General features: G+C 38.9%; 1 protein-coding gene across 4 annotated transcripts in view; it reads left to right on the top strand.

Annotated features, from left to right (window-relative positions):
• Positions 1-14,171, top strand: part of ERC1 (ELKS/RAB6-interacting/CAST family member 1) — a 276,756-nt gene that overhangs the window by 101,152 nt on the left and 161,433 nt on the right. For 2 of the 4 annotated variants that reach the window (XM_040972191.1, XM_040972192.1), the window contains 4 exons: positions 869-1,009; positions 1,869-2,009; positions 4,519-4,712; positions 7,817-7,828. In XM_040972191.1, the coding sequence (XP_040828125.1) occupies positions 869-1,009; positions 1,869-2,009; positions 4,519-4,712; positions 7,817-7,828 (488 nt within the window). The remainder of the gene's footprint in view (positions 1-868; positions 1,010-1,868; positions 2,010-4,518; positions 4,713-7,816; positions 7,829-14,171) is intronic. The other 2 variants (XM_040972194.1, XM_040972193.1) reach the window with 1 other exon arrangement.

Genomic DNA, 14,171 nt, shown 5'->3' with positions numbered 1-14,171 from the left:
ACTGCCAAGCAAGATGGATTCCACTGTTGAGGACAGTGGCCGAAGCTTCCAAAGAATAACCCACATGTTCCTCATTTACCATCTTAAGCAAAAAACAGAGATGTGGTAATACCTATGACATCAGAAGGCAGTGCATAATTAGTCCTCTATAAATACCCAGTTTGCCCAATTCTTGTTTTTAATATAGTATACTTCCCAATTTTCTCATTTTGACGCTTAGTTTTTCAGGACCAGTTGACTAAAATGGCCCACCCTCCCCAGCGTTGATACCCTAGAGACAAGTCTAGAGACTCGCTTTAGGACAACTAACTGAAAATTGTTTAGAGGAATGAGGTCATTGTTCTGTAAATCTTTCAGACTTGGAATGCTTTAGGCTGCCTTTTAGGGTTAGGACTTGAGCCCTGAATGTATTTAAAAATAATACTTTTGAAAAAATCCTGACATCACATCAACTTTTCAGTTAAGTATCTATTGACAAATAAATTATAATGGTTTCTTTTTTTTCACTATCTTCTTTTGTAGGAAACATTGTCCATAAGGAAAAATGTTTGTTAGTTACTGTCCTCAGGATGTGTGTGTTTTTAGCTACTTGAGACATGAACATGAGGCTGTCCCAAAAGAATACTATAGAAAGATTTAATACTAGTTCAAACTATAGGGAAAGAAACTTTGGAATTCAAAGGAACACATCCAGGTTTTGTTATGGGCAAAGGTTGGGATCTTCCAAAAGTGTTTTCTTTTAAAACTTAACCAATCTCTTTTGACCAGAAAGTGGAAACATGACATTTTTCCAGCTAAAAGCAGAATTGCAGCCATGATATGAACATGACAAGGAATTTTCTCAGGTGTTGTTATGCTCTTTCATCAGGAGCGAACAATTGAACGCCTAAAGGAACAGCGGGACCGAGACGAGCGGGAAAAGCAAGAGGAAATTGATACCTACAAGAAAGATCTTAAAGACTTGAAAGAAAAAGTCAGCCTGTTGCAAGGAGATCTCTCAGAGAAAGAGGTTGAGATCACAAAAATGAAATTATGTGGTTTGCATGGCTGTCACATTGGCTGTACTTTTTGCCATTTACGACATGCATGTAAAATGTAAAATGCAAGGTGTGCTTAAGCTTAACAGCAGGCTTTCTTCGAGTCTCTTAAGGAATAGTTCAGGCAGCTTTACAGGGGCATAGTAAAATTGGTCCATTCATTTTTTGAGTCTTAGGTCTTCACAGTATGTATTGAGTAGCTTTTTACTTATTAAGCATTTTTAAACATCCTGAAAAATCTGAAGCTGTGTTATATTTGGAGAGATACTATGCCAAAGATAAGAAAAGTGCCAGATAAATAATTTATTTCCAACAAAGTGCATCACAGTTATTTGGTGGCTTGTTAGACTTTGATCTTGTGTTTGGAGAATTCTGTTGATGCGAGCTAAAACAGTCACGTGATCACGTTAAGAGTGCATGAGCTTAAAGGGCTTTTCTCTGAAAAATTTCCCCCTAGTATCTTTAGAAAAATTTATGGGAATTAGGTCCTAATAGAATTTTTCCTAAAAAGAAAATATTTGTTTAATTATTAATTAGCCACTAAAGTTAACTATTTGCATTTGCAAAGTTTGACCTAGTTTTATTTACTGAAAATGGTTATTATCAGTGGAACTCTTTTCAACTGGCATTTCTCGGGAAATCTCATTTTAGTTATGACTTGAAAACCAAAACTCATATTGTTTTGTTTCACGAATGTTCTTGAAATAGAAAAATGATAGGCTTGGGTAATGGAATAAAACCATCAGGCTCCATGATAATCCATGTAAGCATTCTAGTTTCCATCTTGTTTAGTGTCAGTATTTACCCAGGGTGTGTGTCCCTTCCCTTCAGGCGTCACTTTTGGATTTGAAGGAGCATGCTTCTTCCTTGGCTTCCTCGGGCCTCAAAAAGGACTCACGCCTGAAGACCCTCGAGATTGCTTTGGAACAGAAGAGGGAGGAGTGCCTGAAAATGGAGTCGCAACTGAAAAAGGTTCCAGGAAATGGACCCCATTCTCTTGCTTTGCTATTATTGAGAACATGGTAAAAATGCTAGGCCATTTATAGGGACTAACTTGACAGCCCAAAATTCAAATTCGTATCTTTTATTTTATCTTTTTATTTTTATCTTTTGTTTTACCCAAACTAGTTTTATTCATAAAAATTCCTGAACTCTTAAAGATGGACAATTTAGAGGAAAATTAAGACATGCAAGTCCCTTGTGGATAAAATTTGAGAACACTATTAAAATCTCGTGTTCATAGAAGGAGTTAATAAAGCAGATGTATATTAGGCATAGTGCAGTTATAAACTGTTGCTTTGGTTTAGTCTTCGCTTGTATTTTTTAGTAGCAATTTATAGTTTTCAGAGCACTTTCATATAAGTTTATTTTTGTTTGAGAGGCAGGCAAGCAGAGTTCACCCCATCTGCTGGTTCACTTGAACGCGATTCAGATGTCACAGCAGCAGTTCAGTAACCTGAATCATGCCTGCCGCCTCCTGGAGTCTGAACTGGCAGGGAGCTGGATTCAGGGATCAACCCTGGAAAGCCAGCGCAGATACCCTAACATGGAACATGGGCATCTCACCTGTGAGGCTAACCGCCCATTCTGCCTTTTCATACTCAACCTGTGAGCTGTCAACTCTGAAAATTGAAATTCAACTTTCGAGCAATTTCAAGATCTGGGTTCAAGTCATGTGATTTGTAACGAGCAAAGGGTATCAAGCTGGTTTTATTTATTCTCTTCCCATGTGTTTGGTGTAACTAGCATGGTAACTTCATGTAGGGAACATGAAAAATAAAACCATAGTTAAAGCTCAGGGAAGGGAGAATATCTAGTGTCTTAAAGTAACTCAAGGATGAATAACAAAGTTTTGTAAGATTAAGGATTTCATTTATAACCAGTTCATCTTTGTTCCTCATGAAAAGCGTGGAGTTGTGGAGTTATTTTCCATTTTAATACATAAGTATTTTGAAGATGAACCTAATAAGTATATTTAGGGTTATACTACTGAGAGGTAACTATCAAGAGTAATGTATTATTTGTCCTCTAAACCCTCATTTATGACCTTTCTCTATTTATTATTTATTTGAAGCTTTATAACACAATCCTTCTGTAGTTGTTCACTGATATGGCCTCATGCTTTAGACTTCATTTTTTTTTAAAGATTTATTTTATTTTTATTGAAAAGTCAGATACACAGAGAGGAGGAGAGACAGAAAGATCTTCCACCCAATGATTCACTCCCCAAGTAAGCGCAACAGCCGATGCTGTGCCGATCCGAAGCCAGGAGCCAGGAGCTCTTCCAGGTCTCCCACATGGGTGCAGGGTCCCAAGGCATTGGGCCATCCTCCACTGCCTTTCCAGGCCACAGGCAGGGAGCTAGAAGGAAAGTGGAGCAGCTGGGACATGAACTGACACCGAGATGGAATCCTGGCCTTTGCAAAGGGAGGATTAGCTAATGGAGCCATCACTCCAGACCCATTAGGAAGTTTCTGTTGACTTCTTCAAGCTCACAACGTTGTCTTTGGCCATGCGCAATCTACTGTGAGCCCTTCAAGGGTGTGCTTTATTGCTCTTACAGGTTTTGATTTCAGCGTTTCATTTTGATTCTTTCTCCAAGCTTCCACTTTTGTGCTTATCCTACCCATCTGTCCTTTCATATTGTCTGCTTTTCTTTTAGAGCCTTGAACATGTCAGTCATAGTTGTTTTAAATCCCCTGAGGTAATCCCCAGTGTCTGTTGAATCTCTGAGTCTAGTTCTGATGTCTGCTGGATCTCTTAGAGATGCAGGACCACATAGTTTGCACACTTGGCAATACGGTATACAGGAGCAGGACATGCAAATGTGGCAGTAGTGGGACTTAGGTCTTAGCACTGGATGCCTGCTGCATTGAGACAGGAGGGATGCCTGGTGGTGCCTTTTGAGACTTTCCTAAAGAGATCAGTAGCAGTTGAATGGCTTGTTGGTGCACCTTACTAAACTCCAGCTTGTGATCATTTGTGGCCTAATAGTGATTATTCAGGAATGTAGTTTTTAAAGAAATCTAGTTTTACTTGGAACCTAGGGCAGTTAGTTAATTTCATATTTACTGATTACCTTTTGTCTGTATAATACTTCTTTGCTGTTTTCCCCAAAACATTGTTTTATGCATTGTTTTCCCTAAACAATGCAGTATATAGTGTTGGTGTTAAATTAGATATTAGAAGGGAATGAGAGATGATTTCAACTATTTAGGGTGGAATGTGAGAGTTATCTTGAAATACTGTGTCATTTTATTAAGGAACTGGGCTTCATCACAGTTTGGAATGGTAACAGTGCCCTTGTCATGGAAAAAATCCCTTTGGACAACTGAAAGTAAAACCTTAAATATTGAACACTGGTTATTAGGTATTTGGTAATACACTATTTAAATTGGAGTATAAAAAAGTTTTTTGAGGTGTAAGTTGCATCCCGCTACTGTATGTGGATCTGTAAAAGTATTAACGCTGCTCTTTGTAGGCACATGAAGCAACCTTGGAGGCAAGAGCAAGTCCAGAGATGAATGATCGCATCCAACAACTGGAGAGAGACATTTCCAGGTACAAAGATGAATCTAGCAAGGCCCAGACCGAAGTTGACCGTCTCTTGGAAATATTGAAGGAAGTGGAAAATGAGAAGAACGACAAAGATAAGAAGATAGCTGAGTTGGAAAGGTAAGGAAGAAGCAGCTGAATATAAGACTCACTGGTTTTGGGAAGTTAGAGTGGCCTGGAAACTCTGCACCTTTTTTTTTTTTCAGTATACCTGTCTCTAAATTATACCTAGTGGGAGTTCACTGATCTATCAAGAGCATATTTTAGCATCTATGGAGTATTACTGTTGATTTCAGGAACATACAAAAACAAAGGGAGTATTCATCATATCAGTATGTAAAGATGTGTGTGTGTGTCTGTAACACAAAAACAAAGGGAATATTCATCATATCAGTACATAAGGGATATGTGTGTCTGCACAGGTATGTTGAAAAAAGAGTGCACGGCAAAGATGAAAACAATCAAAAATACACAAGGAATCTTCCAAGCGTTTGTGGCAAACGAAATTAGAAGAGGGGCAAGGACCTGGCCATCCTCCTTTGCTTTTCCAGGACACGAGCTGGATGGGAAGTGGAGAGGCCAGGACATGAGCTGGATGGGAAGTGGAGAGGCCAGGACACGAGCTGGTGCCATTAAGGGATGCAGACAGAGGATTAGCTAGTTGAGCTGTCACACTACCCCTAGTTTTCCTTTCTTTTAAGTTAATGGCTGTGTGCATTTTGAATATTTTATTTTTTATTCATTTGAAAAACAGGAAGAGAAGGATTTAGATTATCCATCTGTAGGCTCAACTCCCCTGATGACCCCAACCAGCCAGGACTGAACCAAGCGAAAGCCAAACTGCAAACTAGTGCCTGTCTCTCAAGTATTTGAACTATCACCTGTAGCTCTCCAGCATGAGCTTTGGCAGGAAGCTGGAATTGAAAGTGGAGCTGGGGTTTTTGAACCAAGATAATCAAATTAGGATTTGGTGTGTCCCAGGTAACAGCTGGAACCGTTGTGCCACACACTTGTTTCCTGGTTATGTGTCTTTGATCTAAATTTCACAGTATCAGGGATTATACTGTTTCATTGGAGTAGAAGAGAAATCTCTGGGGCTGTTGATGTGGTTGTAAGGAACCCCGTTATATGTGTTCTTGCTTGACGGAGAACAGTCTGTGCTTTACGTAATGGAAAACAAACGGAAGGGAAAGATGCTAAAGCATTACATTTGGGGAGGCCTGGTTCTTCGTCTGATCCTGCTTGTCTCAGCTTGCTTTCAGGGGAAGCCGCTTGGTTCCTCTTTCCTCCGTGATCAATTTCACTGATTTCATTTAGTAGAACAGTAAATTACACAGCCTTACAGAGTCCATTTTATTAGATCATCTTCTCAAAGTTCTTTGTGAAATAGCTCTTAATAACATTCATCTTAGAGAAATTGGTGTTTAATGGCTTCCTTAATTTTTCACTAAAGTTGCTTACTTATATCATGTGAATTTTGCTTCTCAAATTTGTTTCCAAGAGCTGTCATTTGAGGTGAAAATAAAATGTGATTCATATGCAATAACTTGGTAAGAAGATAAATTACTGGACAAGCTCACTATTTACTTCATAGATTTATCCATGTCTTTTTTTTTTTTTTTGAAGATTTATTTTAATTGGAAAGTCAGAATTACAAGGTGAAAGATCTTTCATCAGTTGGCTCATGCGCAAGTAGCTACAGTCACCAGAGCTGAGCTGATGCAAAACCAGGAGCCAGGATAGTCTTCTGGGTCTCCCACGTGGGTGCAGGGTCCACGGTTTTGGGCCATCCTCAACTGATTTCCCATCCAGGGAACTGGACCTGGGATCTTGCTGCATGCAAGACAAGGACTTTAGCCACAAGGCTACCATGCCGGGCCCTATCCATGTCCTATATAAAGCCTTCTGCCTGAAAGAGTTTGGCTAGTGTCAGTGTTGATGTAAAATTATTTTAATTTCTTATATCATAATCAAAATTGAAAAAAGATTATTGGAAGAAGTTAAAGACTGACCTCTTAATGCCATTGAAAATTATCTTTTTTGCATTGTTTTATATGTACTGAAGGCCCAGGGCTTTTGATCTCTAAAAAATTAATAGAACAAAGGATGTGTGTTCCCAGTGACATGTCAACAAACTTACATTCTAATGCTGGTACTGCCACATGTCCTATATGATCATGAGAAAGTCATTTGATTTCTCTATTGTCTTTCATCTTACATATTGGGAATAATTAATCTTGTCCTCACTTTTGTAGACTTTTTATAGCTTTTGCAATAAATCGCTAAGGTTAGAAAACAATGAAATGCAAATTGTAGTGGTGCTTGCATTCAAGAAACATACCCTTTTATAAAACATCCTTAAATTAAAATTTAGATCATAAAGAGAACCCCAAAGGCACTGTGCACTAGACTCATGAGCTATTCAGAGAACGCTAACAACTTCAGTGAAATGGATTAATTTTAAAAGAGACCAAGCACATTGCCTTTTATTACAAAGGAAAATAATGAACCATCAGGTCTTTTCTGCTAGGAAAGAATATTAAGCGTGGCCACTTCCATCTCCCACCGCTGAGCAACAACAAAAATGAATTGAGTTTACAGAGCTGTGTAATTGTATTCATTATTGCCTTTGGATTCCATCATTTGAAGATTTTGCTAGATTTCAAATAAGAACTAATTGGTGTGGCTAGGGAAAACATAATTATGTTTTAACATTGGAGACCATTAATTCAAATACTTCTAAGTAAATTAGAGTTCAGAATAGCATAGGCAAACTAAAGCTCTCGGTACTTTTCTGCTTTTGCTTCTGGATAACTTGTACTCTATTAGAGTGGAGTCTGTGGATGTTTCTAAAAAGTAAGCTAGATTGTGAAATCATTCTGTATAAATGAGAAGCTGTTGGCTAATTCTTTGCATTTTTCCTTAATGCTTAAGGAATTGGTTTCTTGCCTCAGGAAATAATAAATTTTAGATAAAAATTTTTCCTTTGGAACCTTTCTTCAAGGCGCACTGGTGTAATAGGAAAATATCTTGCTGAGGGTTGAAGATTTGAAGCTATTCATTTGTAGCATCTGTGCAGAATCTGTGTGATCTTTTCCCCTCTGTAATCCTGTGCTTTATGTTTTGTCTATATCTGTAATTAATATGTTTCTGAATGTGCTCCTTATTAACTCTTTCCAACTTTCTCTTTCACGTTTTCTTGCTGGATTGGCTGTTTTCTTCAGTCTCACCTCAAGGTCAGTATGCCTGTATTGCAACAAAGATACTGTGCATGGGTGTTGGTTATCAACATTCTCTTGGATTCTAGAAAGGAAAATGAAGAGAAATTTTAGTCCAAGAAACAAATTCTAGAAACTTAGTTTTATATGCATAGCATGTCGGAGCTGTTAGCTTTACCTGAAGAGTAGATTCAAAATTTGTGCTTCAAAATACATTTTTGAGAACCAGATTTAGATTGCCCATATTTTCATATTTTCACAGACTTGGAGGTAGAAAGAGCCACTAGCGGAATGAGGAAGAAAAAAATGTTCTGGGTGTTAAGCCAAGGAAAGTGCAACAGTGTAAATGATAGAGGGAAAGGTTTTTTTTCTGTCAACCTGTGCATTATTTCATTTATAGGACCCTCCACACATGCCTAATTTGCATTCTACTTTATTTCACAATTTTATGATTAAAAGCAACAGCCACTAACCTCTTGCTGTTTCTGTGTGACAGCATATATATAAAAGTAATATATGTAAATATGTATGTAAACATATTTTATATAATTTAATAGGTAAATAATTAAATGTGTAAATTAATATTTACATGTTTTGGTAATTTGCTAGAAACTACATCTATAGATTCAATGTTTTCTCTTTTTATAGCTGAAAAATATAAGTGCAGAGCCTATTAAGTACCTTATCTTCAATAAGCAGCATATAGCAAGAGAAACTACCTATAGTAGTCAGAAATCTGCATGTCAGTCATGGCAGTGTATATAACAGAAGAAAAATATTTCCTCTTTTTTAATATTTATTTTTACTTAAAGGGGGAGAGAGAAGCAAACACACAGATGCTTGTTTATCCCCTGCTGCCCGTTCTAACCAGGGCTGGCCAGGCTGAAGCCAGGACCCAGGAGCTTCAGCTAGCTCTCACAGGAGGCTGGATCAGAGTCAGATTCCTGCCCTGAAGTGTGGGAATTCTGACAGGGCTCAGGAAATGTGCTTTGATACAGTATGTGTTTTACCTGCTAACTTGCTACTATAATGGCATGACAGTGGTGTCTATAAAAGCCTCTATTACTTTGATTCTCATAGCTCACGTTTGGGTTGCATGGTAGATTATTATTGTGATGGAGTACTAAGATTAGGAAACAGGGTTTCTTCAGGGACAACCAACCAATTGAGGCTAATTGGCCTTGAAGCCAGATCGTTTCATTTCAGCCTCAGGTTCTTTGCATTATAAGCATTCTAGCTTAGGAGGTAAGTAAAGGCTCTGAAACCCCAGGCTGTTGGGATATTGGGTAGACTTCTCATTTATAAGTTTTCTTGTTGGTAAAATTGAGATGATCATTTAAAGTGTTAACAGTGAATGAAAGAGTACCAAAAAAAAACACTGCAGTGCATACCAGATGATCAGCTGTCAGGAGATAAAACAATTATTGTTGCTCCTTGTTAACGGAGTGCTTTCTGACCCTCTGTGTGTTTAGCATGATGTCATACATTATTAGATCTTTAAAATACTGTAATATTCATAAGTGGGAATTAGATTCCCAGTACAGAGTTGTACAATCATGTGTCAATGACAGGAGTAGGTTCCAAGGAATGTGTCATTGAACATTTTCATTCGTGTGCAGACATATTTTAAGACTCCATTTTCCTTCCTCCTATCCTCCTCCCCTTCCTCCCTCCCTCCCTCCCTTCCTTTGACAGTCGGGGAGAGAAGGAAGAGAGAGGTAGACAGCCAGCTCTACCTGCTGGTTCAGTCCTCAGATGGTCATGATGGCCCCAGAAGGGCCAGGCTGAAGCTGGCAGCACCGTACCAATCTCCCATGTGTGTGACAGGGATGAGCCTGCCAGCTGCTGCCTTCCAGCACCTATTAGCAGGAAGCTGGAGCTCTGACTCATATCCACATATTCCCATATGGGGATGTGAGCAGCTGGACCAAACCCTCATCTCTACACTTAGCTGTGGAGGTGCAAAAATTTATATTACAGGTAAGAAGAAGTTGAGGATTTGATGAAAAGGGTCTTTCTTCCCTATTTCTGCTGCCTAAAATTTTTCTCAGTATTTGAGGACCTAAAATATTTTTGAAAAGGTCCCCTTACCTTTCACTTTCTGATAAAGAAGCATTTTATGTGGAATAAAAGTATGTTAAACATAGGAACAAAACTTTTCACAAATTACTTATGCTGATCAATTTCAGAAACAGAGTTCTTCAGACATATCCGTAGCATCCTCCACCTGTTCTAACTAGTAATCTCAGCAAGGTTACAAATCAGTCGACCTTTAGAGGTGTCAGCTGCCCCCAAGTGGGAATGTTCTCCTTATCTTTAGCTGCCTTTTGTTTTAAAGAACGACTGGTTCAATTCTTTTCCAAGGGTAAATATTCCTTTTCTCTTTATCTCTTCCATGGCCAGTTTTTAAAACTTTGCTTCATATATTTTGCCCCCTATTTCCAGTCTCTTCCTTTCCCTTGACTCTGCCAAACAGAATTATATTCTATTTTCTTCCATCCTGAAAGATTTATAAAAATATTCCTTTCTGGCCTCTTTTGTTTTTTCTTTTGGCCTCAATCCACTACATAATCTCACCTTTACTTTTTGTTTGTTTCTTTCTTTCTTTCATTTTTCATTTACCTGCACAGTTCTTAAAAGAATCAAGATTCTCTTGATGCCTCAGTTTTCCCATTGGTTTCCCCAGCCAGGCTAACCTGTCCTCTTCTCCTAACGTTCTGCTGAACTTACTTCACTGATGTGCTTAATGGGTCCCAAGCTAGTGACTTCACCTTGAGCCTATTTGACATGTCTGGGATGTTTAGTATCTTGACCATTCCTCTAGGTTCTAGAAACGTTTTGTTTTTTGTAGTTTGTTTGCGTTGTTTTCTTGTAGCTGTCTTAGCGCCATGTTGATGGTTTTCACTTGCTTTTGCTTTTTTATTTTTCTTTAACATATTTCTTAGCTCATAGTGTTTCTCCTGTCTTCTTTATTTCTGTCAGGATTTATTTATTTGAAACAGTTAACACACACATACACACAGAAAGAAAAGGGGGGAGAGAGAGAATCTCACATCCACTGGGTCACTTGTACAATGGCTGCAGGAACCAGGACTGGGCCACGCAAAGCCAGGAGCTTCATCCGCGTCTCCCATATGGTGGCAGGGCCCCAAGATTTTGGGCCATCTTCCTGTTTTTCCAGGCACATTAATAGGAAGCTGGGTAGGAAGTTGAGAGCAGTTGGGACATAAACTGGCACACATATGTTGATGTAGGCAATTCAGGTGGTGGCTTAAGCAAGTATGTCTTAACATCAGCCCTGTCTCATGTTCTTTTTGAAAGTATTTTTTGGGGGGGCCAGTTCTGTGGTTTAACAGATTACGTTGCCACATGCAGCACTAGCATCCTAGAGGGGTACCCATTTGAGTCCCAGCTGCTCCACTTACAATCTAGTTCTCTATTGACACACCTGAGAAAACAGTGGAAGATGGTGGAAGTGCCTGGGCCCCTTTGCCCACTTTGTGAAACTTGGCTCCAAGCTTTGGCCCGGTCCTACCCAACAGCTGTGGCCATTTAAGGAGAGACCCAATAGATGGTAGATCATTCTCTTCCCCACTTGTAACTCTGCCTTTCAAATAAGTAAAATAAAATCTCTTTTTCCTTTTATGTATGTATACATATCTATTTATTTATTTATTTTGAATGTTTGAATTATGTGGTACAATTTCATATAGACTATGATTCCCCCCCAAAACTCCCACCCCCTGACAGATTTTCCCCATCTCACTACAATGGTGTAGTCCTTCATAAGGAATCATAATTCCATCAGTCTCTTATTTAAATGTATCCTGACATTGCTGGTGCACCAGCAATGACATTGCACCAGCAATGTCAGACAGTCCAGTATCCTGTTGTTGACACATGTCCAGAATCCCATTGTCTATACATGTCCAATAGCTTCATTGGGAATCCATCTTTCATCTGGAAACAGGGATGCAGTTGCATTACACCCCCACATCTGGATATGGCAGACACCAGTACTCCATCACGATACATTTCCATAATTGAGAAGCCATGAAAAAAGGTCAGCTACTGGTATGAATTAGAACAACAGCCACCACCACGACCACCACCACCACCACCACAACAACAACAAATTATAGCACCATGAAAAAACATGCCACTGAGTAACCAACACATGTGTGACAAAAAGGAAACACAAAAGTCTCTTGGGAAAAATGATGCCACTGTGTAATCCATGAGCCAGCATTGAATTTGACAAGAGAAAAGAAAGTATTTGGAATAAATAAAACTGAAAAGAAAAAAAACATCAAAACACATGGAATGCATAAAAAAAAAAAAACCCCAGTATGGATTGGTTTATTGAAGTTACACTTTCCATGCTGGTTTCCTTATTTAATAGAAAACATACTCAACTAACAACACCTGCTGGCGTGGATGTGGGAGATGGTTTTGAAGCTAAGCAGCGGGACTGAACCAGCACTCCTGTGGCAGATGCTGGCATGACAGATGGCCCAATCTGTCTCACCACAACGCAGCACAAACCATTTTATCTTCGTAGTTGGTTATCCTTTTGACCACAGGGTGAAAATGTATCAGTGATGATTGCCAAACTTTTTTCTTTTTAAGATGTATTGATGTATTTTGAAAGCAAAGTCACAGAAACAGAAAGATCTTCCATTAGCCTGTTTACCCCCAGATGACCATAATGGCCAGCAGTAGACCAGGCTAGAGTCACGAGCTTCGTCTGAGTCTCTCATGTTGGTGGCAGGGGCCCAAACATTAGACCACTTTCCTCTACTTTGCTAAGGCCAGTTATCATAGAGATAGATGTAAGTAGAGGAGCTGAGACACAAACTGGTACCTTGACGCGATACTGGCCTCCCCAGTGGTGGCTTTACCTACTATATCACAATGCTGGCCCCAGCGGCTACAGAACTAACATACAAAGAGCAAATTAAAAATATAAAAAGTGGGTGAGGAAAATAAAAATCTAGAAAAGGGAAAGTGAATGTGCCATTCTGTATAACTTCCTACTAAGTTTACTATAGTTGAGATTTTATTTAAGATATATCAAGGCCCGGTGCAGTGGCCTAGTGGCTGAAGTCCTTGCCTTGAACGTGCTGGGATCCCATAGGGTGCCAATTCTAATCCCAGTGGCCCTGCTTCCCAGCCAGCTCCCTGTTTGTGGTCTGGGAAGTAGTCGAGGACAGCCAAGTCTTGGGGCACTGCACCCGTGTGGGAAACCCAGAAGAAGTTCCTGGATCCTGGCTTTGAATTGGCTCAGCACTGGCTGTTGTGGTCACTTGGGGAGTGAATCTTTGGACAAAAGATCTTCCTCTCTGTCTCTCCTCCTCTCTGTATATCTGACTTTCTAATAAAAATAAATAAATCTTAAAATATATGTGGAAGAGGCCCTGGGTTCCTGACTTTACAATTGGCTCAGCTCCAGCCGTTATGGCCACTTTAGGAGTAAACCAGTGCACGGAGGATATTTTTCCTCTGTCTCTCCTCTCTGTGGATCTTTCTAATTAATCAACCAACCAATAAGTAAATCTTTAAAACTAATAATAATAAATAAACTTAAAAAATACATCTTGTTTGTTAAAATGTGACTTCATATAAAGATGTAATTTTTTAAGTAAAAATTACAACTTTTTGAATGTAGAACATTTATAAACTATATAAAACCATAGTGAGAACAATTAAAGAATCCCTTTTGAAAGTTTAAATTTGTAATCTTTTCTTTATTAAATGTGTCTGCACGCTTACACTTGGCATTGTGTCTGTATTAGCATCTTCTTGTGTAGCTTTAGAAGTGATGGCGAGCAGTCATTTGATGGGATGTTCAATAAGTCTTTTCAACAACCACCATAATGGGAAGGGATTTGGATCTTTAATTTAGTGTTCTAAAGCAAAGCTAAAAGCATCATGACCTAGTTCTGCTACTTAGGGGTAAAGTTGGGATACGAAAAATCACGTCCTCTCAGAGATAATTATAATAAAAAATGCTGAGGAATAAAATTGGCTTTGATTGGATCAAAAGTTTACCCCATAATATTGGCCTTCTAACCAAAAAATAGTCAAGTGGTTTTAATTAGGTTTCTCCCTCCATGTGTCATAGTGCCCCTAATAGCCAGGGTGCTGCCACAGGCAGTGGTGGTTGCCAGCACCATCTGGAATAATTCACAGATGCAAGGTGAAAGGAATTTAGTCATCATTTAAAATCTTTTTTTTCTCTTAACACTGAGCAAAATGTTTTCATTTAGTAAATGAATGCTACTGGCGCTTTAATTTTGAGAACAACAGTTAATACACACAGTCTTATCTTTTTTTATTTTTGCAAATCAAAGACACCAAT

The sequence above is a fragment of the Ochotona curzoniae genome, unplaced genomic scaffold, assembly GCF_017591425.1.
Source record: "Ochotona curzoniae isolate NIBS_2020 unplaced genomic scaffold, NIBS_Ocur_1.0 contig_2235, whole genome shotgun sequence".
In the NCBI taxonomy this organism is placed as follows: Eukaryota; Metazoa; Chordata; class Mammalia; order Lagomorpha; family Ochotonidae; genus Ochotona; species Ochotona curzoniae.
Note: the sequence above shows the minus strand (reverse complement) of the source record. Positions and strands in the feature narration are given on the sequence as shown.